General features: G+C 48.2%; 1 protein-coding gene across 5 annotated transcripts in view; it reads left to right on the top strand.

Annotated features, from left to right (window-relative positions):
- Positions 1 to 25,420, top strand: part of SNED1 (sushi, nidogen and EGF like domains 1) — a 123,867-nt gene that overhangs the window by 49,765 nt on the left and 48,682 nt on the right. For 3 of the 5 annotated variants that reach the window (XM_050965335.1, XM_050965333.1, XM_050965336.1), the window contains exons 3-10: positions 4,424 to 4,564; positions 6,173 to 6,335; positions 9,912 to 10,037; positions 11,305 to 11,418; positions 20,302 to 20,415; positions 21,772 to 21,885; positions 22,069 to 22,185; positions 23,066 to 23,191. In XM_050965335.1, the coding sequence (XP_050821292.1) occupies positions 4,424 to 4,564; positions 6,173 to 6,335; positions 9,912 to 10,037; positions 11,305 to 11,418; positions 20,302 to 20,415; positions 21,772 to 21,885; positions 22,069 to 22,185; positions 23,066 to 23,191 (1,015 nt within the window). Of the gene's footprint in view, positions 1 to 4,423; positions 4,565 to 6,172; positions 6,336 to 9,911; positions 10,038 to 11,304; positions 11,419 to 20,301; positions 20,416 to 21,771; positions 21,886 to 22,068; positions 22,186 to 23,065; positions 23,192 to 25,420 lie in introns of those variants that run through there. The other 2 variants (XM_050965337.1, XM_050965334.1) reach the window with 2 other exon arrangements.

Below are 25,420 nucleotides of genomic sequence, written 5' to 3' on the forward strand. Positions count from 1 at the left end.
GCAGCTGATACGGGACTCGATTAATAAGAATTAAAGGAGGGTAATGTAATTAATGCAAATCAACATAGATGTATGGAAAACAGAGCCCGTTAAACTAGCTTGATATCTTTTTTTGATGAGATTACAAGTTTGATTGATAAAGGTAAAAATGTTGACATAATATGCTTAGACTTCTTTGAGATAGACAAGACGAGTGAGTTAATATGTTTTGTTGGACCAGCTTCTGTTAGTGAAAGAGACAAGCTTTCGAGCTCACACAGAGCTGCTCTTCAGGTCTGGGAAAGGTACTCAGAGTGTCACAGCTAAATACAAGGTGGAACAGATTGCTTAGCATAAGGACTTAACACATATTTCAAGGGGCCATTGAAGGTGCAGTGGCCTGTTAATGCTCCACCATTCAGAGAGGGGGAAGGAAAGAGGGAAGGCAGGTGGGAGGAGTTGTTAATGGGTTACAGATTGTTGTAATGAGCCATAAATCCAGTCTCTCTGTTCAGTCCATGATTTTAAACATGTCCAGGGAGACTAAAGTGTTCTCCTACTAGCTTTTGTATGTTACCGTTCCTGATGTCTGATTTGTGTCCATTTATTCTTTTATGTAGAGGCTGTCTGGTTTGGCCAATGTACATGGCAGAGGGGCATTGCTGGCACATGATGGCATATATCACATTAGTAGATGTGCAGGTGAATGAGCCCCTGATGGTGTAGCTCATGTGGTTGGGTCCTCTGATGGTGTCGCTAGAGTAGAGATGAGGACAGAGTAGGCAACGGGGTTTGTTCCTGTGTTAGTGTTTTTGTGGTGTGTGTAGTTGCTGGTGAGTATTTGCTTCAGGTTGGGGGGCTGTCTGTAAGCAAGGACTGGCCTGCTTCCCAAGGTCTGTGAGAGTGAGGGATCGTTTTCCAGGATAGGTTGTAGTTCATTGATGATGTGCTGGAGAGGTTTTAGCTGGGGGCTGTACGTGATGGTCAGTGGTGTTCTGTTATTTTCCTTGTTGGGCCTGTCCTGTAGTAGGTGATTTCTGGGTCTCTGTCTCACTCTATCAATCTGTTTCCTCACTTCCACAGGTTGCTATTATAGTTTTAAGAAGCCACCTACTACAGGACAGGCCCAACAAGGAAAATAACAGGCCCCAACGAATCACAAGCAAAGCGAGAAGGACTGCACTTAGCTTTCTCCATAGTTTCTCAGTGCTGCTGCGGCTTAGTGTGTCCCCTTCCTTAGCCAGCCACTCTACAGAGCTATCTGCAATGATGCCATCATGCTCTTGGGTACGCCTACACTACCCGCCGGATTGGCGGGTCGTGATCGATCTATCAGGGATCGATTTTATCGTGTCTAGCGTAGATGCAATAAAATCGATCCCCGATCGTTCTGCTGTCGACTCCGGAACTCCACCATGGCGAGAGGTGGAAGCGGAGTCGACACGGCAGCGGCAGTGGTCGACTCCTTGCCGTCCTCATGGCCAGGTAAATTGACCTAAGATACGCTGACTTCAGCTACGCTATTCGCATAGCTGAAGTAGCGCATCTTAGGTCGACCCCACCCCTACCCCAGTGTGGACCTAGCGTAAGTCTCCACTGGCCCAAGAAGCAAGTGTCATCTCTGAACCTGTCTGCCTGTCTCTTTCATTGTTTCTGTCTCACAAACAACAGTGACATGTAGAGAGCCAGAACTGAGCCATGGTCCTGTGATCCCTGAAACACTCGGGTGACAACCGAGCCAGCTGGGTTCTACCTCTTTAGATTAGTTATTTATTTTACTGTACCCTTATTGTGACAATGAAGGTGTCATAAACAGATAGGGGGGCGTGTCATAAACAGATAGCTAAGGGTTAATGTCTCTTTCACCTGAAGCACCTGACCAGAGGACCAATCAGGAAACCGGATTTTTTCAACTCTGGGTGGAGGGAAGTTTGTGTCTGAGTCTTTTGTCTGTCTGCCTGCTTTCTCTGAGCTTTGGAGAAGTAGTTTTCTGCTTTCTACTCTTCTGTTTCTAAGTGTATGGACAAAGAGATCAGATAGTAAGTTATATGGTTTCTTTTCTTTGGTATTTGCATGAATATAAGTGCTGGAGTGCTTTGATTTGTATTCTTTTTGAATAAGGCTGTTTATTCAATATTCTTTTAAGCAATCGACCCTGTATTGTGTTACCTTAATACAGAGAGACCATTTGTATGTATTTTTCTTTCTTTTTATATAAAGCTTTCTTTTAAGACCTGTTGAAGTTTTCTTTACTGGGAAATTTCAGGAAAATTGAGTCTGTACTCACCAGGGAATTGGTGGGAGGAAGAAATCAGGGGAGATCTGTGTGTGTGTTGAATTTGCTAGCCTGATTTTGCATTCCCTCTGGGTGAAGAGGAAAGTACTTTTTGTTTCCAGGACTGGGAACAGAGAGGGGGAGTCACTCTGTGTAGTTTCACAGAGCTTGTGTCTGTGTATCTCTCCAGGAGCACCTGGAGGGGGGAAGGGAAAAAGGATTATTTCCCTTTGTTGTGAGACTCAAGGGATTTGGGTCTTGGGGTCCCCAGGGAAGGTTTTTCAGGGGAACCAGAGTGCCCCAAAACACTCTAATTTTTTGGGTGGTGGCAGCAAGTACCAGGTCCAAGCTGGTAACTAAGCTTGGAGGTTTTCATGCTAACCCCCATATTTTGGACGCTAAGGTCCAAATCTGGGACTAAGGTTATGACACAGAAAAACCTCCCCATCTAATTGAAAAGCAAAATCCTGACCAATTAAAAATTCCTCCCTGCCCCTGCCCCCCAGAAAGTGATTGGTTACTTCCAAACACCATCTCTTTTAACTCAACTTGATGTCATCATCCAGTTTTCACTCTTAGGCTATGTCTACACTAGTATGTTTGTTGGCATAACTTTCATTGGGCAGGGCTATGAAAAAACACACCCCTGACCAACATAAGTGTCACTGATAGAAGCACCAGCATGGACAGCGCTATGTCAGTGGGACGCCAGTTGTAGGGGCTGTTTAATTATGCCAGCGAGAGAGCTCTCTCCTGCCGGCATAGAGAAGCTACACAGGAGACCTTACACTGGCGCAGCTGCAGCAGTACAGCTGGGCCACTGTAAAGTCCGTAGTGTAGCCACAGTCTTAGATGCAGTGATAATTCTTTACTTCAGCTGCAAGTCTGTTCCACCTATTCAATACCCTCCCTGTGACATAATACCAAACTGTCAAAATCTACCTTTTGTGTGCCCCAAACTGGTGTGAAAATCCCGGTGTTCTCAGCTTCCAGTGGATGTGCCAACTGAGGTTTGTCTGTCTAAACCCCCAACTTGCACAAGGACACAAGGAGTGCGTGCACTGGGAGTTGCGCACATGTTAATCAGAGGATTAATGTTGGCTTTTACAAAGCTGATCCTAAATTCTTCCATCTTAATTAAGATCTGTCATCTTATTCTGATCTTCCCAATGACCTCAGATACTTTTTTTGGTAGTAATCCTTATCTTATAGCCATCACTTAATGATAACCCTTGGCCAGCATATTTAGGTTTTGGTTCCAAGATCTAAGCATCCAAACCTAAATTTAAGTACCTAAGGAAGTGACTTTATTCTCAGAGTGGCTGAGTACCCACAAATCCTAGAGAACCTAAAGGTGTCCTTATCTTTCCTCTCAAGCCCTAATTCGTATGCTTTGATTATGTCCCTTTTTAAAAGTCTCCTCCTAAGACTAAATAATCCCATCATTAATTTTCCTTTCCATGTAAAACACTCCATTCCAGGATACCTCTTTAGTTTTTTTTACACTGAATTCCTGAGAGCTGACTGAAAAATGGAATTGCCATCCCATGGAGAATGTTGATAAATCAACATTTGTTTTCATCCCAAATCAGGTCAAAAAAGTCTAAATATCAAAGATTTTTACACAATGAAAAGTTCCAAAGAGTTTCATTTCAGGAATGTCAAAACTTGTCAACTGAAATGAAATGTTTCGACATACTACAGGCAGAGACTGCAGTGCATCATGGGAGATGTAGTCCAGCCAGGGAGCAAAGTCCATAGGTTAGAATGCAGGCATAAAGGACCTGGAAATACAATTCCCATAAGGCACTGCAGCAGCAATGTAAGAAGACTCAATGCTTAAGGTCAATGCAAAACGAAACATAGCATCTCATTGATTTTCTTGATGGAACATTCTGTGGAAATCTATCTTTTCCCAGGGAAAAAAATCAGTGTCAACAAAACCCCATTTTCTAATGGCAAAATGTTCCACCTGAACAGATTCCACTAGCTTTAGTCCTTTCTAAAGGCAAAGTGTCTTTCTCCAATGAATTTTCCCAAATTAAACAGTCTGATCCAAATGGGTCAGTCTATTTTCTCTCCATTCCCAGCCATTTCTTTATCTGCCAGTCTCCCTCCTCTCCTCTAGCTCCTCCTCCCTTAACCTGGATGTTTCTCCTGCTCTTGTAGGTAAATACCTTCCAGATTGTCCTTATCACTGACAGTAAACTCTCCTTTACCATCTTCAACTATGAGTCTATCACTTGGACCACAGGCATGCATGCCAGTAGCGGGGGAGATTTTGCTGGCCTGGGAGGCATCGCAGCACAGGTAAGCTCTGCCCATTGCAGACCCTGCTTCCTTTCTAATGTCTGGCACCATAAGTCTTCAGAGCCTCTTGGTGCTATTTTTTTTACTATATTATTAATTTCTTGCCAGGATCATGAAGCAACTGAGGAAATGTTGATGGTGGTTGTTTTTTTTCTTAAGTTCTTAAATATCCATGTGTTCTCTCCCTCCTTGATGCCAAGTCCATATAGGGGGCTTTGTTATAGCAAAACCACAGTTCTTTATATTGGCCAATGCCTCTTAATTCCTTTCCTTCCTAACCTCAGACTTCAAGAGCAGCTGTTGCAGCAAGCATAGCTTTCCATTGTATTTTTATTCCAGCCCTGTGTGGTGGGGTAGTGGTGTTTTTTTGAAATCAGTGCCCACTCGGATGTGTGAATTTCCCACCAGTTGCTCTGTCCTTGGCCCGTTGCCTGCTCTTGTTTGAGAGTCTCCAGAAAGCAGGAAATCGCAGGTGTAAAGGAAACGGACACGTTTCAAATCCCAGAATTCAAAAGTGCAGATTTTATGTCTGTAAACAGAGCAGTAACCACATGCCTTGGAAGGCAGACAGTGCTCCAGGAACACCCCACCCTAACACTGGCCAAAGAGAAGGGAAGTCTCAGAAAAGTCTCACCCAGTGGCAGTTTGTTAGTCAGTTTGCAAGAGTGAGCTGCAGACACTTAGAGTGAGACACAGCGACTGGGCTCTGTGTAGGAACAGCAGGACTCCTCATGGCAAAGGAGCCTGCTTGGCCTGTGCTAGCAGAGCTGTTCCCCTGGACTTCTTTCCATCCAAAATTTGTCTGGGCTCAACCTGCACACACAATGCCAGGTGCAGAGGAGAATGAAAATAGAATAGACGTCACATGCTTTTTCCAAGGAGTGAGTCATCAACATGAGGAGATTGCTAAGGCAACAAATGCTTCCGTTTGCTGAGGCTGCTATGCTGAGCCATGCAGGAGGAGTGTTTCAATGGGCAGGCCTTTGAATTCCCCTTCTTCTGTTTCCTGCTTTTTATTCATAGCCATTCTGTGTACAGCCATGCTGGACTTCCTACCAGCCAGGATTGTGTACTCCTTACATTGTTGTTTGTGTTCCTAAAATGAGATTAGGGCTTTGTTGTGCTGGGTGCTGTGCAGACATGCAGGAAACACCTGCAATGCACTGGGAGGTGTAATTTCCAGGCAGGTAGATGTACATGCACTAGCTTTGATGGAGCTAGCATGCTAAAAATAGCAGTGAGAGCTGGCAGCAAGGCCTAGCCACCTGCATACAATGTTACTCAGGTGGCTAGATCAGTGACAGAGCCAGGATTAAAACTTAGGCCCTCCAAGTCCTAGTACTGTGCCTTAACCACTAGACCACACTGTTTCCAGGGCCTTGTTGTGCTATGCCCTGTATACGTGTGGCCAGCACCCCAGAGCATAAGCTAATAGTGAGATGATAGTGAAATAAACAGCAGTTAAAGAAACCAACTTCTTCCCTTTTTTATTTCCTTGTGGATTTCTTCTTCTCAAGGTGCTGGACCATGGTGGAAACTAGGCATCCCAGTCTCTTTCCCTCCCTCCCCCCCCGCTAGAATTTTCACTTTCCACCCTTGTCTTCCTAGGCAGGTTTCAATGCCGGTGATGGAAAGCGCTACTTCAACATCCCCGGATCCCGCACCGATGACATTGTCGACGTGGAGATGACTACAAATGTGGGTATCCCCGGGCGCTGGGTATTCAGAATCGATGATGCCCAGGTGCAAGTGGGGGGCTGCAACAACACAAGTAAGAGGACAGCAGTTAGGTTTGTTTAAACAAACAATTCTTCACTCCCTTCACTGGGTTCTCTTTCTTTCCCTGGGTAATGCCAGTGCCCATGAAAAGTGGGAAGAGAGCAGCCATGCAGTGGGACTTATCAGGAAAAAGAGCTAAGCGTATTGTGGGAGGAAATCCTAGAAACCACCAGCCCAATGAATGGCTGCAGTAAAATAAGTGGCCAACAGAATACTGGATGCATTGACATAAGGCCAGAGTACCAAGCAAACCAAAGTGAGGTGGTTAATGTACCACACACTGGCTGAGCCAAGTCCAAGGCCATACACCTCTTGCTGAGGTCGATGGGAGTTGTCCTCCTATACCATGGCTGAGTGGCTCACTGTGTTTGCTCATGGGAAGGCTGCTCTCACCCTTGAAGGGGTGCACCACAGAAAAATAAGGCTACATCTTTAATGAGAAAAGGGCTAATGAAGTCCGGCCAAATTCAACTCCCTTAAGCAAGGCAGGGCTCTGTTGCAATGAATGGAGTTGTGCCTGCTTCTCCTCGGGCTGCATTTGGCCCATTGGCCCTCCCTGCATTGGGGAAGAGACAACTGTGTGGTGTCGGGAGTGAAGCATTCTCCATTATGAATGTGTTTGATAAGGGGGGAGGTGATAAATGTCTCTTGCTGATGAGATTCAGAGATGTACATAACCACTGTGGGTGCTGGAATGAGGGTCTCTCTCTTGAGTGCCCGGGATTGAAATTTGAGCTCAATGTCTCTTAAAAATAGGAAAACAAAGGGAAAACAATGGGAAAACTAATGGGAAATGGGGAATTCCAGCAGGACAACTGTAAAATGTAATAAGCAAGGTGGAATAAGGAAGAAATATAAGAGGAAGGACCTGGGAGAGCCAGGTTCAATTCCCTATTCTGCTACCTTGGACAAGTCACTTAAGGTTTGTTTACATGAGAAATTATATGGGTATAGTTGTGTAGCTCCAAAAGCGACATAAGCTAAACTGTAAAAAGGCCACTCAGCCACTTATACTGGAATGAGAGCATCTGCATGGGGAGTGACAGGGTATAACGCTCACAGGTCCTAGCAAGCACCCGCCCATTAGGATTGCTGTGAGGGGAATCCAAGCCTTTGTCCTCTGGACCGCTGGGGCGTTTCAGGCTCCTGGAGCCTGATTGGAGTTCAGCCATTGCCCCAGTCTCGGGGTCCCTAGACACACAGTGAGGGCGCAGACCTTCTATCCAGCACCCCTCTTCTGAGGGGTGGAACCTGCTGTCCAGTGCCTAGCCCTGACCCTTTGACTGCCTCATGCTCAAACTCACCCCTCCCACAGAACTGCTCCCCAAAGGAGTGTCACTCTCTCTGGGCCCGGAGAAGTTGTGAAGTAAGTGTGCACACACACGCTTGGTACCACAATCTAACATCTTTATACTCTTTATATTTAATCTAGTAAAGCACAGAGCACCCAAAATAATAAAGCACTCTAAACGCAATATCCCTCACTAGCTCACTCTTCCCTTGGGGGATCATCTCTATTCAGGCAGGCAGAGTCCTCCATCCCATTGCCTGCCCTGCCCCTGCAGCAGCCTCCCTCTGAGTCATCTGGTACAAAATGGCTCTCACCCCCAGCTCAGCCTCCCCCCTGTGAGTCCCCTTATAGACTACTGCTGAGGTCACCTGCTTCTTTTGCTTTGCCATTTGGTGACATTTGTTACTCCCAATCCCCAAACACACACACACACACACACACCCATGAGACAAGAGCAGGAATTGCCTTCTTCCAGGCACAGCAAATGCATTTTCCCAAGATGTACTTTGAATAGAGAGTAATGGATCTGATCATTCACCATTGTCTCTCACCTGGCAGAGCTATGACATTACACGGACAGCTCATGAGGGATTCAGGTACATACATGACATGGTCATTTCATGAGACAATTTCACAAAATCATGCTAAATTCAGAAGTGGTACAGACAAAACCCCCAATTCATCACAATAACTACTGCACTTCAGAGTTGCACCATACCTTATGTAAGCAGGGGGATGGTCCTGCTATTGCAGGGAACTTTCCTAGCTTCTGCACTACCCCGGTGGAATCAGCTAGTGAATGGATCTGAGTCCTCGCTCCCACTTCCTTTACCCAGAGGCCTGCCTGACCTCAAGGACTCCCCTTCCTCCCTTCCATGTGGCAGAGTCCTCATAACCTCTACAAGGCTGGGCCCAGGATTCCTGGGAGGCTGAACCCCAAGTCTTATCATGATCACTTAGGATAGGGGCCAGGGTGTCCCCACTCCGGGGTGCTCACTTCACACCAGTCATGTCCCTGGCCTGGTGAGCACTACATTAAGTTCAAACCAAATACAAGTCAGCAAACAGAAACAGTAATAAAAATAAGGAAAGAAATGGGATAAGTCAAAGCAAACAAGGACCCTGCCCTGTGGGCATGAGGATGCCACAACCAGCCCTCTCTGGGATGTAAAGGAACGTCACAATCTGTTCCTCACCCATCCCAGGCCTCCCCACAGGCCTTGGCTGTTCTGCGGTGACACCGTGTCAGACCCTGCTCTGGCGGTGGCCACACACCCTCAGGCGCTAGGTGGCAGGGACACCTCTCCCCAGTAGCGTCCCTCCCATTGGGATCATGTCCCACCTTTGAGTCAGGCCTGCAAGGCCTCTTGTCCAGCGATGTCTCTCTGCACTGGGCCCTCTGCCCAAGGCTCCCCTCACTCTCCACAGCTGCTAGCCATACTCAGTTCTGGTGTTACTTGTGGCACAGCCGGCACCTGCTCCCCAACTCTGGGCCCGCAGCTCCTGCTGTAGCTCAGCCCTGGCTCCCCATTGGCGTGGCTGGTCTGTTCAACGCCAGCTCCCCAGCTCTGCCTCCTCTGGCTCAGTGTTGCTGCTCTGCCCTCAGCTCAGTCTGGGCTGTTGCTCTCCCCTTAGCTCTGCCCTACTCTGGCTCAGGCAGCTCCCACTCACACATAGGATGGGCCCTGGACTCCTGACTCCCTAATTGGCCTGCCTGCCATGTCAGTCAGGCTGACCTGGAGTTTTGGCCTCTCTCCATTGGCCCTGGAGACTGTCAATCTCAGGATCTTGATTTCTCTTCGTCCCTTCCCCTTTCTTTTGGTACTGTGAGAGAGCTGACCAAAAAACCCCACTAAGTTTCAGTGAGAGGCCAACAGCCCCCTGAGATTTATACTAGTATATGTCCAATCTAGAGAGGCCCCTAGCCAGTCTATGCCTCAGTTCCCCATCTGTACAATGGGGATAACAGCTCTGCCATGCCTCCCAGAGATGCTGTGAGGATAGCTACATTAAAGACTGTGAGGTGCCCAGACACCATGGTAACAGGGGCCATATGAGTACTGTTGCCAGAATATGTTGCCAAATAAATGCACTGAAACAAACCAAACAGCTACATTTAAGAGCCAGTGGCATTGGTATGCCATGGCTAGGGCTGGAAGTCCCTGGGAATGCAGGAGGAAGTTGGTTCAGTCCAATGCTATTTTTGCTAAGACATATGGTAGGAGTCCTGTGGCGTGCATTCTCTTCCATTAAAAGGTGTGCTACCTTGATTTGCAGCCTCCGTGTGTTTGACCTTACGCCCCTGTTTGAATGGGGGGAAGTGTATTGAGGACTGCATCACGGGAAATCCCTCCTATTCCTGCTCCTGCCTCGCAGGCTTCACGGGCAAGAGATGTCATCTTGGTAAGTGCTCTCTGTGCCATCCTGCATGGGCAAGTTGATGGAGTACAAACATTTCTCCTTCCTCTGAAGTTTGCACCTCCATGTTAGCGTCTTCCCTTCTGGAGACCTGCCTCAAACTAGCTGCCATTACCCTGTGCTGCTTTGCTCGCTCCAGGAAGAAGAAAATTCTCCCAGTTCCAGGAACAATTATCCAACAAAAGGGCACTTCTGTTCCATAGGAATGATGATCTAGTGTCTAGAGTGTTAGCCTAGGACTCAGGAGACCTGGTTCAGTTTTTGTGCTCTGCCTCAGACTGCCTGTAGAACCTTGGACAATCACTTAGTCTCTTTGTGCCTCAGTTCCCCATCTGTACAATGGGGATAATGGCACTGCACTGCCTTTTGGCGCGGAAGGGAGGGTTGCAAGGATAAATAATGAATGATTGGGAGGTGCTTGGGTATCATGGGGATGGGGCCTGTATATGTACCATAGAGTCTGAGAACAGGAAGAGATGCCTGGGATGGAATGATGCTTTCTGGTCAGACAGCCACAGGCTGAGAAGAGAACATGCCAGCGACGCCCTGCTCACCCTTATGGCCTCTGTAGTCTGTGGCTGACGTATGACAGAAATGGGGACAGTTGTGGGGGTGAAGCAGAGTCTGTCTGTGGCTCTGTTCTGCCCCAGGCCATGGGGCGCTCTGTCCCAGTGTTGGTGAGCATGGGCAGCAGGCTTCCCCTGTGGGAGGCTAGCTCCCTGTCCTGCCTCTTCTGCCCATGGCCTCTTGCCACTTGCCCCCCACCCCCAATTGCCACTTGCCACATCCCTCCTCTCCTCTACATCCCCTTTTCCCCCAAGGTCCCCACCTCGTGCACTCTCCATTTCCCTCGTCTCCTCTATCCCGCTCCACCGCGAGGCCCTCACCCCTGCCCGCAGGGACACAGTGAGCTGCGGGGATCTCCAGAGAGTGGGCGTGGAGTGGAGGAGAGGAGGCACTCAGCCAGGCAGTGGTGGGCAGTGGAGGCCTCAAGGCAGGGGCACAGAAAGGAGAGGAAGAGGTGGAGTGCAGGCAAGACAACCAAGGCCCAGGCGACTAGTGGTGGGTCAGCAGCAGCTGTGCCACGGGAGACTTAGCCTCCCCTAGCCTGTTATACCCACCACCTATGTTGGTGAGCCCTCCTGGCCATGGGGCTGCTCTGGTGTTCCATGTTTCTTTGCTGCTTTTCCCCTCGCCACAGGGGGAGTGTCACGTGCCCCTAACCCTCGGCTCCACCTCTATTCTCTTTCAGATGTGGACGAGTGTCTTTCCCACCCATGTCAGAACAGTGCCACCTGCATCAATGGCATCAACAGCTTCAGCTGTCAGTGCCCACCAGGGTTCAAAGGAGCCATGTGTGAGACAGGTACATTGAGCTGCCCAGCTAGACATGTGGCCCACAATGCAATGCAGATGGGCTAAAAACCAAATACAGCTTGGCTGAGGGAGTGCAGACTCAGTGCACTCTAGGAGAGTGGGCTAAAAACCAAATACAGCTTGGCTGAGGGAGTGCAGACTCAGTGCACTCTAGGAGAGGATCCTTCATTCTGTTCACACATGGGAACTTGGGGTGAGGGACCTCCACCAGTGTCTGCCCACCTGGGACGGACTCTGAGCACTGGCTCGCTTTCTGCACATACAGCTGAATTCAACAGCTATTCTGGCCAATGGAAAGACTTCCTTCGGCTGCACCGGGCTTTGGGTCAGGCCTTTTCCATGGGAACATGGAAATGCTCTTCCAGTGAAGTCCTCTGCGTACAAATTGGTGGAGTGGAAACACACACGAAGGAAAGCCTCAAAGGCTGCATTGATTGTATTCTAAACCTCGGCTTCCAGTTCTAGTCTAGAGGCAGGACAATGGGATGAGGAGATAGGAACTCCTGAGTTCTGATCCCAGCTCTGACATTGACTCCTGGTGGGGCCTCGGACAAGTCGCCTAGCACTACATTCTCCCATCCTAACTCTCTGTGACATAAATAGGAACACTCCTGGAGGGAGGCACCAGTCAGCATGGGTAAGAGTGATTGGAATGGGCTTTTAACCTCCCACTGTCAGTCCTCCCTCTGACAGAGGGGGATAACAGGATGTACCTTACAGAGCGAACTGGCAGCCTGTGGAACTCACTGCCAGGGGATGTTGTGAAGGCCAAAAGCATAACTGGATTCAGAAAAGAACTGGATACATTCATGGAGGATAGGTCCATCCATGGCTATTAGCCAAGATGGACAGGGATGCAATCCCATGCTATGGGTGTCCCTAAGCCTCTGGCTGCCAAATGCTGGGAGTGGATTACTGGGGATGGGTCACTAAATAATTGCTTTGTTCTGGTCATTCCCTCTGAAGCATCTGGCACCAGCCACAGTCAGGGAGAGGATACTGGGCTAGACAGACCATTGGTCTGACCCAGTATGGCCGTTCTTATGAATGTGAGGGACAAGGCTGGGGCTGGGCAACTCCCTTTGACTCCCCTGAAGAGTTAGGGTCAGATCCTCCCCATGCCCCACTCTCCATTGAGTAATACCTACCTCTGCAAATAACCCCACTGAATCAATGGGCTTCTTGTGGAACAAAGTGCGGCTGCACGAAGGGGCAGGATCTGGCTCTTGAGGCCTGTCAGTGCTCTGTAGTTTTTATCCAGCAGGGACCCTCCACTGGCTTAAAGAAATACCCACCAAGCTCAATGGCATGGTCCAGAAGCAGTTCTGAGCTCCTTGTAGAAAGCTACATGCATCCTGGATTTGGACCTTGCAAATCCAAATGAAACTGGTATGACTGCAAGTGCCTCTTATCTGACACCGATGGTGCATTTCTGAACAGTCGGGGTGTTAGCACAGTGCACATCAGCAAGTCATTTTCAAGCCCCCTCCTCTGTCAGTAGGTCCTGCTTAGTGAAACAAGCTAGGTGCTGTTTAATTAGAATGCAAGTGGCCCTGCTCTCTGCAAGACTTTCACCAGTTCGGGTTTGGTCCAGAGCCCTTTGAAGTCAATGGGAACCTTTCCCCTGACTTCAGTGAGCTTTGGGTACAGCCCTTGTCATACTGAGTCAATGCTAATCCAAGCAGCAATATAATCAGGAGCTAGCATATCCACCCAGTCATGTGACACGTGTAGACTCCTCTGGGCATGAAGATGGCAGCAAGGGCCATATTTCATGAGCTCAGAGGCGGATGTTCAAGTTTTCAGCACCCACAATCGGAGCCAGGTTTTCAGAAGAGCTCAGCTTCCCTTTAGAGACCTAAATAAGAGGCAGAGTTTCAAGAGTGCTCAGCACCCAGCGTGGCCCTGAGTCTGCATCTTTTGTCGTGGAACCCCATCAAGACACTCCAGCCTCCATGCTGGTGAGGGTATCTTATGTGCCCTGGACAACTAAGCCAATAAACAGTGAGGGAAATTGTGAATGAACTGACTGAAAAATCAGCCATCTTATAAATAAGCCTGTGTAAGCCTCTACAGAGCTGTGTTTAAAAGGGAGACCAATTCGCTTAGTTCTCAGAGATCTTAAAACAAAGAACAGAAGCTTAGCTCTGAACTATTCAAGTCTGAACACATCAGTGTCCGTGTCCTCGGCATCCTGTCTGATTTCCTGATCACTTGGGATAGGAAGTGGTTGGCATTCTCTAGAAAGACAAGAAGATATTACAGTCCTGGCTGAGTTCTCCCTTGCAGTTGGACACCAGGCTGCTGTATTGGATCCGACCTTTGGATCTCATGTACGTCCAAGCCTCCTGAGTCTGAGCAGTGTCCAGACTCTGTCTCTAATTCTGGCTTCTCCAGAACCTTTCCAAGGTACAGTCCCCCGAAAGCTAGTTCCCCTTCTCAGGAGGTCAGATCCCGTGGTCCAGCTGCCTAAACTCCAAGGCCAGTACTGCTCCATAAGTCTCCCCAAAACCTAAGTATATCCTCCCCTTAGTTTTTCCTAATATGTAACCTAAGTCTCCCTTGCAGCAGATTAAACCCCTTACTACTTGTCCTACCTTCAGTGGATGCTGAGAGCTGATAATCACAGTCCTTTTTATAACAGCCCTTAACATATTTGATTGTCAGATCCCCCTCAGTTGTCTTTTCTCAAGACTAAACATGCTTATGTGTTTTAGGTCAGGTTTTTAGAACCTTTTATCAGAACTGGACACTCTGAGGCCTCAGAAGTGCTGCGTAGAGCAGGATAATTACCTCCCGTGTCTTACATACCACACTCCTGTTCTATAATCTCCTGGGTCATCTTTGGTCCTCTTTTTAAAGATAGGTACTGTTGGCCCTTCTTCAGTCCTTGTGACCTCACCTGTCCTCCAGGAGTTCTCAAAGATAATTGATAACAGTTCCAAGATTACTTTAGCTAGTTCTTTAACTATCTTAGGTTGAATTTCATCAGACCCTGATGACTTGACTATATCTAATTTATCTAAGTATTTTTTAAACTGTTCTATCCTTATTTTGGCTTCTGTTCCTTCCTTCTTCTTCTTAATATTAATTGTGTGAGTATCTGATCACCATTAATGTTTTCAGTGAAGAGTGAAGCAAAATAGGCATTAAACACCTCAGCCTTCTTGATGTCAGTCGTTACTAAATGGGCAGTGCATGACTCCTGCATTTGGGCAGGCTGGGCATGACCGGAAGCTCCCAAGAAGTGGGAGGGCCCCACCCCCTGCTCCGCCCCAAGACCCCGCCCACACTCCACCCCTGCTCTGCCCCTAGGCCCTGTCCACACTTCACACCTGCCACATCCCGCCCGTCTCTTATGTTTCTTGGCCCCCTCCCCTGAGGGCCCCCCCAGCCTGCCTCTCACTCCTCTCTGTCTCCTTCCCCGAGGTCCCCCCTGTGATGGGTTGGATCACAGAAACCCCCTTAGAACTGCCAACTGATGTGCCAAGACTACTACTGCTTTCCTGCCCTGGCAGCTTAGGACTTCAGTGCCCTGCCTGGTTTGAGCCAGATCCGCTGACCTGCTGCAAATCCAGACCCAGTTCTGAGCCACGTCCCCTAACAGCTGCAGGCTTAATTGAAAGCAGCTTAAGAAGTGTTCCTGTCTTTAACACTCAGATGTCCAACTCCCAATGTGGTCTAAAACCCAAATAAATCCATTTTACCCTGTATAAAGCTTATACAGGGTAAACTCATAAATTGTTCGCCCTCTGTAACATTGATAGAGAGATATGCACAGCTGTCTCCCCCTCCCCCCCACAGTATTAATACATACTTTGGGTTAATTAATAAGTAAAAAGTGATTTTATTAAATACAGAAAGTAGTATTTAAGTGGTTCCAAGTAGTGACAGACAGAACAAAGTGAATTACCAGGCAAAATAAAATAAAACCTGCAAGCCTATGCCTAATCCAGTAAGAAAACTGAATACAGATAAAATCTCACCCTCAAAGATGTTTCAATAAGCTTCTGTCACAGGCTGGATGCCTTCCTAGTCTGGGCACAATCCTTTCCCCTGGTCCAGCTCTTGGTCCAGCTCAGGTGGTAGCTAGGGGGTTTCTCATGATTGCAGCCCCCTTTCTGTTCCACCCACTTATATGGCTTTGGTACAAGGTGGGACTCTTTTGTCTCTCTGGGTCCCCTCCCCCACTTCTAAATGGAAAAGCACCAGGTTAAAGATGTCATTACCCACTTGCCAGCACACATGTATCCAGGAAGACTTACAAGTAAAACAGAGCCATCTACAGTCAATTGTCCTGGCTGATGGGAGCCATCAAGATTCCAAACCACCATTAATGGCCCACACTTTGCATAATTACAATAGGCCCTCAGAGTTATATTTCATATTTCTAGTTTCAGATACAAAAATGAAACAATCATACAAATAGATTGATCACATTTAGTAGATTATAAGATTTGTAATGATACCTTACAAGAGACCTTTTGCATGAAGCCTATTCCAGTTACATTATATTCACACATATATGCATATTTTCATACAATCATATAGACTGCAACATCACATCCCTGCCTGCCCTCTCCTCTCCACCTCCTCCCCCAAGGCCCCCACCCACCCACCATTTAATAGTTTCATCATCAGCTAGGTGAAAAGCCAGTAGCTCACTGTCAAAGTAAGTCAGCAAGCACTTGTCAAGGATATGCGACAATCTGACATTGACCACATCTACATGACAGATTGTTAGAGAAACCCCATTTGAAAAGACTGGCCACACAATTACCCTGTCCTATATGAATCCAGGTCAGGGATGACCACTGGTACCTTGGCAGGTCAAAACTTGGTGGGCAGATGGTTGGGTCAGTGACGAGAGAGTGATTAATAACTGTCATTGCTGACCACTTGTTATGCTGAGCAGATTTCACCGCCGTGCCCTGTGGTGGCATAAGTGACCCAAAAAGGCGTCTAGAAGACAGGCGAACTAGCAGGTGGTTGAACAGGTCTGAATACAGAGGCAAGTTGCTGTTCTCACAGATCTTGGCCAGGTGTATGATGGAAGCCCCCTCATGGCGAATATGGGGCAGTGCTATGTTACTAAGTATTGACAGCCATGCAACAGAGTTGCATGTAAAGTCCCAGTAGCAATGCACATAGCTTTGTTAGCTCTACATTGATCAGCCTCATGTGAGACGAGTGACCCCAGGCAGGAACACAGTACTCTGCTGTTGAACAGCAGAGAGCAAGGGCTGATGTTCTCAGCGTCCAGGCACTCACACCCCAGATTGAGCCAGCCAGTTTTCTGAGCAAATTGTTCTGAGTGCTAACTTTGGCTACTGTCTTCGTCAAGTGGTGCGTCAATGACCTATCCAATATCACACCGGGGTAAACCAGGTTTGGGTCGTGCTGAAGGCATTGGCCATTTAAGAAAATATTTAGCTTGTGGCTTGTGCTTGCATTATGCAGATGAAATACACGAGAAACCATCTTGGAAAAGCTTGGCTGCAGGCGCCATCAACTACAGTAGTCTGCCATGAGCTCCACAGCATCATTCAGAATCTTTTCAATTTTTGAGAAGCACTGAGCTTGGTAGCTGCAGCAGATGTCATCAGCATAGATAAACTTGGGTAAGAGTATCAGAGGGTAGCCGTGTTAATCTGTATCCACAAAAACAACAAGGAGTCCGGTGGCACCTTAAAGACTAACAGATTTATTTGGGCATAAGCTTTCCTGGGTAAAAAACCTCACTTCTTCAGAGAAACTTTGATGTACACTGAACAGTACTGAGAATAGAATTGAACCTTTAGGAACACCATTAACATGACACTTCCAGGAACTGAAACAGTCACCCATGAGTACTCTGAACTGCCTATTTTGAAGTAAGAGCTCTACTACTTCGACCACCCAATGAGGGGCAACTCAAGAGCATTTATACAGATGGCCGCTGTGCCAGACTGTGTCATAAGCAACAATCAAATCCAGGAAAAAAGCTGTTGTCTTTAGATTTTGTTGAAAACCATTTTTGATAAAGGTGATCAAGGTGAGAACTTGATCACAGATGCTGCGTCCTTTTCTGAACCTGCCTGCTCAACCTGCAAGACATTGTCCAAATCTGGAGCAATTTGTTGAAGGATCAAATGCTCAAACACCTTGAAATGCACTGACAGCAAGGATATTGGGCAGTAACTCACCATATTGTAGGGGTCCTTGCCCGGCTTGAGAATGACTATAATCTTTGGCTGATGCCAAATGCACGGGAGCGTCTTCTCATTAACGACCCACATACAGAAATTAGTGAGCCACAGTGTCACCTTTGATCCAAGGTGCTGAAGGAATTCCGGCAAGATGTTCTCATACCCGTTACTTTTCCAACCAACTTCTGGGTAGTTAAAGTCCCCCATTACTGCCAGGCCTTGTGTTTTAGATATTTCTGTTGTTTGTTCTAGAAATGCCTCATCCCCCTCCTTTTCCCCAGCCCCTACCACAATGTCATCCCTATTTTTTCCCCTTTTATTTTTACCCAGAGGCTCTCAAATGGTCTGCCTCTCCCCTCCTTCTGGACATCAGAACAAGTGTGTATGGTTTTGATGTATAATGCAACACCACCTCCCTTTTTACCCTGCTGGTCCTTCCTTCCATAGGGAACCATACTTCTCTATGCCAATATTTCAGTCTTGACATTTATCCCACCAAGGCTCTGTAATGCCAATAAAGTCACAATTTACCTTATGTAGTAACATTTCCAGTTTTTCCTGTTTATTCCCCATATGCCTTGCATTTGAGTATAGACATCTAAGTTCCAAGCAGATTTCCCCACTGATTTCCCTTGTGTTGCTCCTATGATCCATGCATTTCAGTATGCCAGCCTTCAGCTGTGCTGATGCTTCTCCCCTTCAGGGCAGATGACACAGGCGTCTTACACCTTAGCATTGATTCAGGACATTACTCCCTGCAGAAAGACATCAGTACTTGGAGACACAGTCTCTGATCTTGATTGCAATGTGCCACCTCCTGCCAAATTTGCATGGGTGCAGATGAGGGTGTTCAGAGGCCTAATTTTGGAAGGGAGAGGCTCTTGTGATAGATCAGCTGAGCAGTGATGGGACAGCAGAGGGCAATGGGGTGAATCTGCAAGGTGTGAATATGTTTCTTGCCTTCCAGCTGGGGAGAGTGAGAGCCAGCCAGCAGGGGCAATTCGGTGGCAATTGGAGGAGGGTTCACAGAGGCCAGTGCCTAGGGCCCTGGGAGGAATGTGGCAAATGGGGATAGGGTGACCACATTTGTTGGCTTGAAATAAGGGAGAACCACATGAAAAATAAGGGACAACACTTTATTTTAAGGGACATTGCAGGGAAACACCATTTCTCTTAGCATAGCATGCATTTGTCTCTCAAGTATACACTTCTGCTGCCCTCAAGAATACAATGCAGTTGTCATAAACTTCAATTTAATATTTCAAATGGTAAAGGGACAATCCCTTCAAATAAGAGATGGATGGTCACCCTAAGGGACAAATCAGTGATTTAAGGGACAGTCCCTTAAAATAAGGATGGCTGGTCCCCCTAGCTGGGTGTGCATATCTGTCCCATAGAGCCCTACAGCACTTGCTTCAGCTTTGGCCACCTAGGGCTCTAGAGGGGCTGTGTCAAGCCCATGTTTGGCACCCTGCCCCAAATGAGTGGGGTTCCCACATTCAGGATATAAAAGACCAGGACATCCAGGATGATCCAGAGTCCATACAACTGAACAGCTGACAGTGTGTACTGAGCACCCATCCCAGGTCAGCTGTCTAGCAAGGTAAGGTGCTGCTCAGGATACACAATGGTGTGGTGGGGCCCATAGTCATTCTGTGAATCCAGGCTGGGGGGGTTGGGGTGCACAAGACCTGTAGGATTGGGATCGGTTATATACAAAGCATGCTGCCATGGCAGATGATGATTCTGGTATTGGGGCCTCATCTGGAGCTGACTGAAATCCAAGGGGTCTTTACATTGACTCCAGTGGGCTTGGGCTCCGGTCCTTATTGAGAGCCAGCAGGCAGAAGCTGGACAAAAAGCTACACCTGCCTGGCAGGCAGCTGTCACTTAGGGTCAGAGAGAGCCAAACATGAGGGCTTCCTTCCAGAAATACTGAGCAGGAGGAATTGCAAACAGACACTGACCGGAGCTTCCACTGGGGGCTGTTTTCAGAATGACAGATAGCTGTGCCTGCCCAGCTCAATGGACTCCTCTGGATAAGCCACCTCAGTCCGAGCACAGGCCCATGGTACTACCACGAGCCTCAGCAACTTGCCCTAAATAGCTGCAGTGTCTTGGCCTCCAATAAGAAAACTTGTCCTAGGGAGCGAATAAGAAAGTGGATGTTTACTAAAGGAAAACACATCCAAGAGCAAACATGGCACCAGCACCAAAAGCAGGAAGGTAAATGAACCAGCTGAACTGTCCAAGCCAGGGAATATTATCTGTGCAAGAATTGGAGATAATTAATTAGTGCTGCCCCCTGCTGGTGTGATGGTGCTTGGCTCCCTGGGATGGTATGATTTTTGATGGTAGGGCTAGTGGCTGCTATAAAGATGAGAAAAGACCCTGCATTTTGAGGACCTGTCATTCCATAAAGGCCCTGGGATTCACAAGCTGTCCTCCTCCCTTTCTCCAGCAGCAGGACTTGAATGGTAGAAAAAACACCAGCAGTCCAGTTCCCTGTCCAGCCAAAGGATCTGATGGGGAGGCAGTGCCTGGGAAATGTTTTCTTACAGCAACCATGGGGGTGGGCTTGGAAGGTGCGATGGCTCCAGGTTGGGAGGAGAATGTTCTGAGCTTTGCGTATCATTCTCCATCACCAGATTCAATCTCTCATTTGTTTGTTTTTAACATTGCAGTGGAGTCGCCCTGTGAAATGAAGGAGTGCCAGAATGGCGGGCAGTGCCAAGTGGCAAACAAGACAGCGGTGTGTGTGTGTCAGACAGGATATACAGGAGACTCCTGTGAGATAGGTAAGAAGCCAATTGGATGACCATGTGTTGGAATGGCCTCAAGCAAGAGGTGAAGTTTTAGGGTGACATCTCATATGTTCCACTAGAACTGAGGTGAATTTATGGGCCTCCTAGCAGATGTTGGATTGTACCCACAGAGGTAGCCCTGCATGTTTGAGTTTGCTTTTCCTACCTCCCTAATTCCTCAAATTAGCAGTTTTTGGAGGGCGAGGTTCTGTATTGTTGTACATTTAGTTGATTTTCAACTCCATCCCTGCGCACCTGGATCCATATAGATTATTACTCTCCTCTGAAAGCATTCACAAGGATCTTAGAGGAAGTAAAGATGTATGTGTTGGTCAGAGATGAGACCACACCTAATACCAGACAGGTTCACATGGCTGGGTGGGGTGGGGAGGGTCAATGGTGAAAGTGGAGTGAGCTAGACCAGGGATTGGCAACCTTTGGCACGTTACTCACCAGGGTAAGCATCCTGGCAGGCTGGGCCGGTTTGTTTACCTGAGGCGACTGCAGGTTCAGTTGATTGCAGCTCCCACTGGCCACGGTTCACCACTTCAGGGCAATGGGAGCAGCAGGAAGTGGTGGCCAGTACATCCTTCGACCCACGCCGCTTCCTGCAGCCCCCACTGGCCTGGAACATCGAACCACAGCCAGTGGGAGCCGTGATCGGCCAAACCTGCAGACGCGGCAGGTAATAAATGGGCCCAGCCCGCGAGGGTGCTTACCCCGGCGATCTGTGTGCCAGAGGTTGCCGATCCCTGAGCTAGACCAAAATGTGGCTATGAGGGCAGAGACAAAGAAGTACACTAGAAGTGCACTTATTGGGGAGGGCTAGCTCAGTGGTGTGAGCATGGGCCTGCTAAAGCCAGGGTTCTGAGTTCAATCCTTAAGGGGGCCATTTAGGGATTTGGGGCAAAAATCTGTCTGGGGATTGGTCCTGCTTTGAGCAGGAGGTTGGACTAGATGACCTCCTGAGGTCCCTTCCAACCCAGATATTCTATGATTCTATGACACATGAAGGAAGCATCTGGGAGTTGGAGGAGGGCAGAATGTTAGGTTTCCCCTAGGAGAGAGTGCAGAGGTTAGAGACAAGTCAGAAATCTAGAACCTAGCAGATACATTCATCTGGAGGAGGAGCTGGAGAAGAGATCTAGCCCTAAGGAGATGCACACACCTGGAGTTGGAGTCAGAATAGGGATAGAACTTTAGGAGCGGGCTTGCCTCTCTATTTCCAGTGGTAAGAGACAGAGCTAACAAACAGGGGGCCTTAACCACATCCACAGATGTGTCTGTTGGGTTTTAGCTGGTCCTGGAGCCAAGGTTAGCCCTGAGCCCCTTCCTGTTCTTCCCCTACAGAAATAAATGAGTGTGAATCCAGCCCCTGCTTGCACGGAGGGCGCTGCATCGACCTGGTGGATAACTACACGTGTGTGTGTGTGGAGCCCTTCGTGGGACAGCGCTGTGAGACAGGTGCACTTCTCTTATCTGCCCACGGCAACAGCCCCTGGGTAGGGCTGGGATCGGTCCGTGGCTGACCGCTTGCCATTCCTGCCTGCCCATATGTGGCTGTCCCTCCCCAGGCTCCATCCTGTCATGCTCTTAGCACTCCTGAGTCAGCGGGGCTGAGCCAAGGCTCCATCTCTCCCACTCCAGACCCCTCGCTGTGTGAGGAGAGGAACTGCAGGAACCGGCAGACCTGTAACTACATCCGCCCAGGACGCTACATCTGCACGTGTTCACCAGGCTACTACGGCAACAACTGCCAGTACGGTGAGCTCAGCCTTGCTCCTTCGCCCTCAGCCGAGGACATGGGGCTCTACTCTGAGCAGCTTTGTGCTGCTTCCGCTGGAAGCCCCCTTGGGATTTACCCTGGGCGGGAAGTCCCCAGACAGGACATAGCTCTATGTCACACCACCTCCCAGCACTCAGAATCAGGCCTGGCCAGGGAGAAGGAGACTGCCCGGGCAGTCCTCAGCCCTTGAGGTGCTCTTGGCAGTAGGCTGTATGCTATGGATTGGATCAGCCCCCAGCTGACCTCAGGGCAGCACAGAAGGGATCCTCCCCAAGTCCTACCCCAACCACCACTCAGGGGAGCGGGCAGCAGATTCTGTAGAACTTCCCCTGGACCGTGGCAGGAGCTGAAGGTGCAGGGCCAGAGGGACTCATCTGAAATGAACCATTTCACCAAGGCTCCTGCCAAGACACTTGTGGGAAGTGATCGGGAAAGGACTATGGCCGGGGTTCTCAAACCCCTCAGGGGGTCACGAGGTTGTTTCATAGGGGTCATGAGCTGTGAGCCTTCATCCCAAACTCCGCTTTTAATCAGCATTTATAATGGTGTTCCATATATTAAAAGGTGTTTTTAATTTATAAGGGGGGATCACACTCAGAGGCTTGCTATGTCAAAGGGGGCACCAGTACAAAATGTTGAAGTCAACTGGGGGCTGATCCGATCTGTGGCATGCAACCAGTGTTTTCCAGCAGGATCTGCCTGGCTGTTGGAGCTGGCTGCTGGCCATCTGACCAGATTCATCTCTGGAGTTACTCCCATTAATATCCTAGAGGGATACTGGGGGCTGTTTTGGCCCTTCCTTAGCTTAAATGACTGACTTTTCCTAGCCAGTCTTTCACTGATGTTCACTCTTTGCAGGTGGGCCCAGAATGCCAAGTGCTTGTCTCTCTAGTCCATGCCAGCATGGGGGGAACTGTTTGGAAACTGAACAAGGCTATGTCTGTGAATGCCCAGAGGGATATACAGGCACTGACTGCAGAGACAGTAAGTAGCAGAGGTTTCTTGAGCCAGAGGTTGATCTCTGGATAGAGTTTGTCTTGGACAGTTTTACTTTTACATTTGAGAGCAGGTCAATTAGATCAAGGGTTGATCAGAGTTCAGGATGTGCACAGACAAGTGTGGAAAGTGTAGGGGACAATTTCCTGGGGCAAGTGCTGGAGGAACCAACTAGGGGCAGAGCTCTTCTTGACCTGCTGCTCACAAACAGAGAAGAATTAGTAGGGGAAGCAAAAGTGAATGGGAACCTGGGAGGCAGTGACCATGAGATGGTTGAGTTCAGGATCCTGACACAAGGAAGAAAGGAGAGCAGCAGAATACAGACCCTGGACTTCAGAAAAGCAGACTTTGATTCCCTCAGGGAACTGATGGGCAGGATCCCCTGGGAGAATAACATGAGTGGGAAAGGAGTCCAGGAGAGCTAGCTGTATTTTAAAAAATCCTTATTGAGGTTGCAAGAACAAACCATCCCAATGTGCAGAAAGAATAGTAAATATGGCAGGCAACCAGCCTGGCTTAACAGTGAAATTCTTGCTGATCTTAAAAACAAAAAAGAAGTTTACAAGAAGTGGAAGATTGGACAAATGACCAGAGAGGAGTATAAAATATTGCTCAGGTATGAAATCAGGAGTGAAATAAAGAAGGCCAAATCACACTTGAAGTTGTAGCTAGCAAGGGATGTTAAGAATAACAAGAAGGGTTTCTATAGGTACATCTCTACCACGATATAACGCGACCTGATATAACACGAATTCAGATATAATGCGGTAAAGCAATGCTCCGGGGGTGCAGAGCTGAGTACTCCGGTGGATCAAAGCAAGCTTGATATAACGCCGTTTCACCTATAACGTGGTAAGATTTTTTGGCTCCCAAGGACAGCGTTATATCGGGGTAGAGGTGTATGTTAGCAACAAGAAGGTGGTCAGGGAAAGTGCAGGCCCCTTACTGAATGGGGGAGGCAACCTAGTGACAGATGATGTGGAAAAAGCTAATGTACTCAATGCTTTTTTTGCCTCTGTCTTCATGAACAAGGTCAGTTCCCAGACTGTTGCACTGGGCAGCACATCATGGGGAGGAGGTGACCAGCCCTCTGTGGAGAAAGAAGTGGTTCAGGACTACTTAGAAAAGCTGGACGAGCACAAGTCCATGGGGCCGGATGCGCTGCATCCGAGGGTGCTAAAGGAGTTGACGGATGTGATTGCAGAGCCATTAGCCATTATCTTTGAAAACTCATGGCAATTGGGGAAGGTCCCAGATGACTGGAAAAAGACTAATGTAGTGCCCATATTTAAAAAAGGGAAGGAGGATCTGGGGAACTACATGCCAGTCAGCCTCACCTCAGTCCCTGGAAAAATCATGGAGCAGGTCCTCAAGGAATCAATTCTGAAGCACTTAGAGGAGAGGAAAGTGATCAGGAACAGTCAGCATAGATTCACCAAGGGCAAGTCATGCCTGACTAACCTAATTGCCTTCTATGATGAGATAACTGGCTCAGTGGATGAGGTGAAAGCAGTGAGCGTGTTATTCCTTGACTTTAGCAGAGCTTTTGATATGGTCTCCCACAGTATTCTTGCCAGCAAATTAAAGAAATATGGGCTTCATCAATTAAAGATGAATGGACTGTAAGGTTGATAGAAAGCTGGCTAGATCATTGGGCTCAATGGGTAGTGATCAATGGCTCCATGTCTAGTTGGCAGCCGGTATCAAGCATGCCCCGAGGGTTGGTCCTGGGGCCGGTTTTGTTCAATGTCTTCATTAACGATCAGGAGGATGGCATGGACTGCACCCTTAGCAAGTTTGTAGATGACACTAAACTGGGAGGAGTGGTAGACACGCTGGAGGGTAGGGATAGGATACAGAGGGACCTAGACATATTAGAGGGTTGAGCCAAAAGAAATCTGATGAGGTTCAACTAGGACAAGTGCAGGGTCCTTTACTTAGGATGGAAGAATCCCATGCATTGCTACAGACTAGGGACCGAGTGGCTAGGCAGCAGGTCTGCAGAAAAGGACCTAGGGGTTACAGTGGACGAGAAGCTGGATATGAGTCGACAGTGTGCCCTTGTTGCCAAGAAGGCTAATGGCATTTTGGGCTGTATAAGTAGGAACATTGCCAGCAGATCAAGGGACATGATCATTCCCCCCTATTCGGCATTGATGAGGCCTCATCTGGAGTAGTGTGTCCAGTTTTGGGCCCCACACTACAAGAAGGATGTGG

The sequence above is a fragment of the Gopherus flavomarginatus genome, chromosome 8 (assembly GCF_025201925.1).
Source record: "Gopherus flavomarginatus isolate rGopFla2 chromosome 8, rGopFla2.mat.asm, whole genome shotgun sequence".
NCBI lineage: Eukaryota > Metazoa > Chordata > Testudines > Testudinidae > Gopherus > Gopherus flavomarginatus.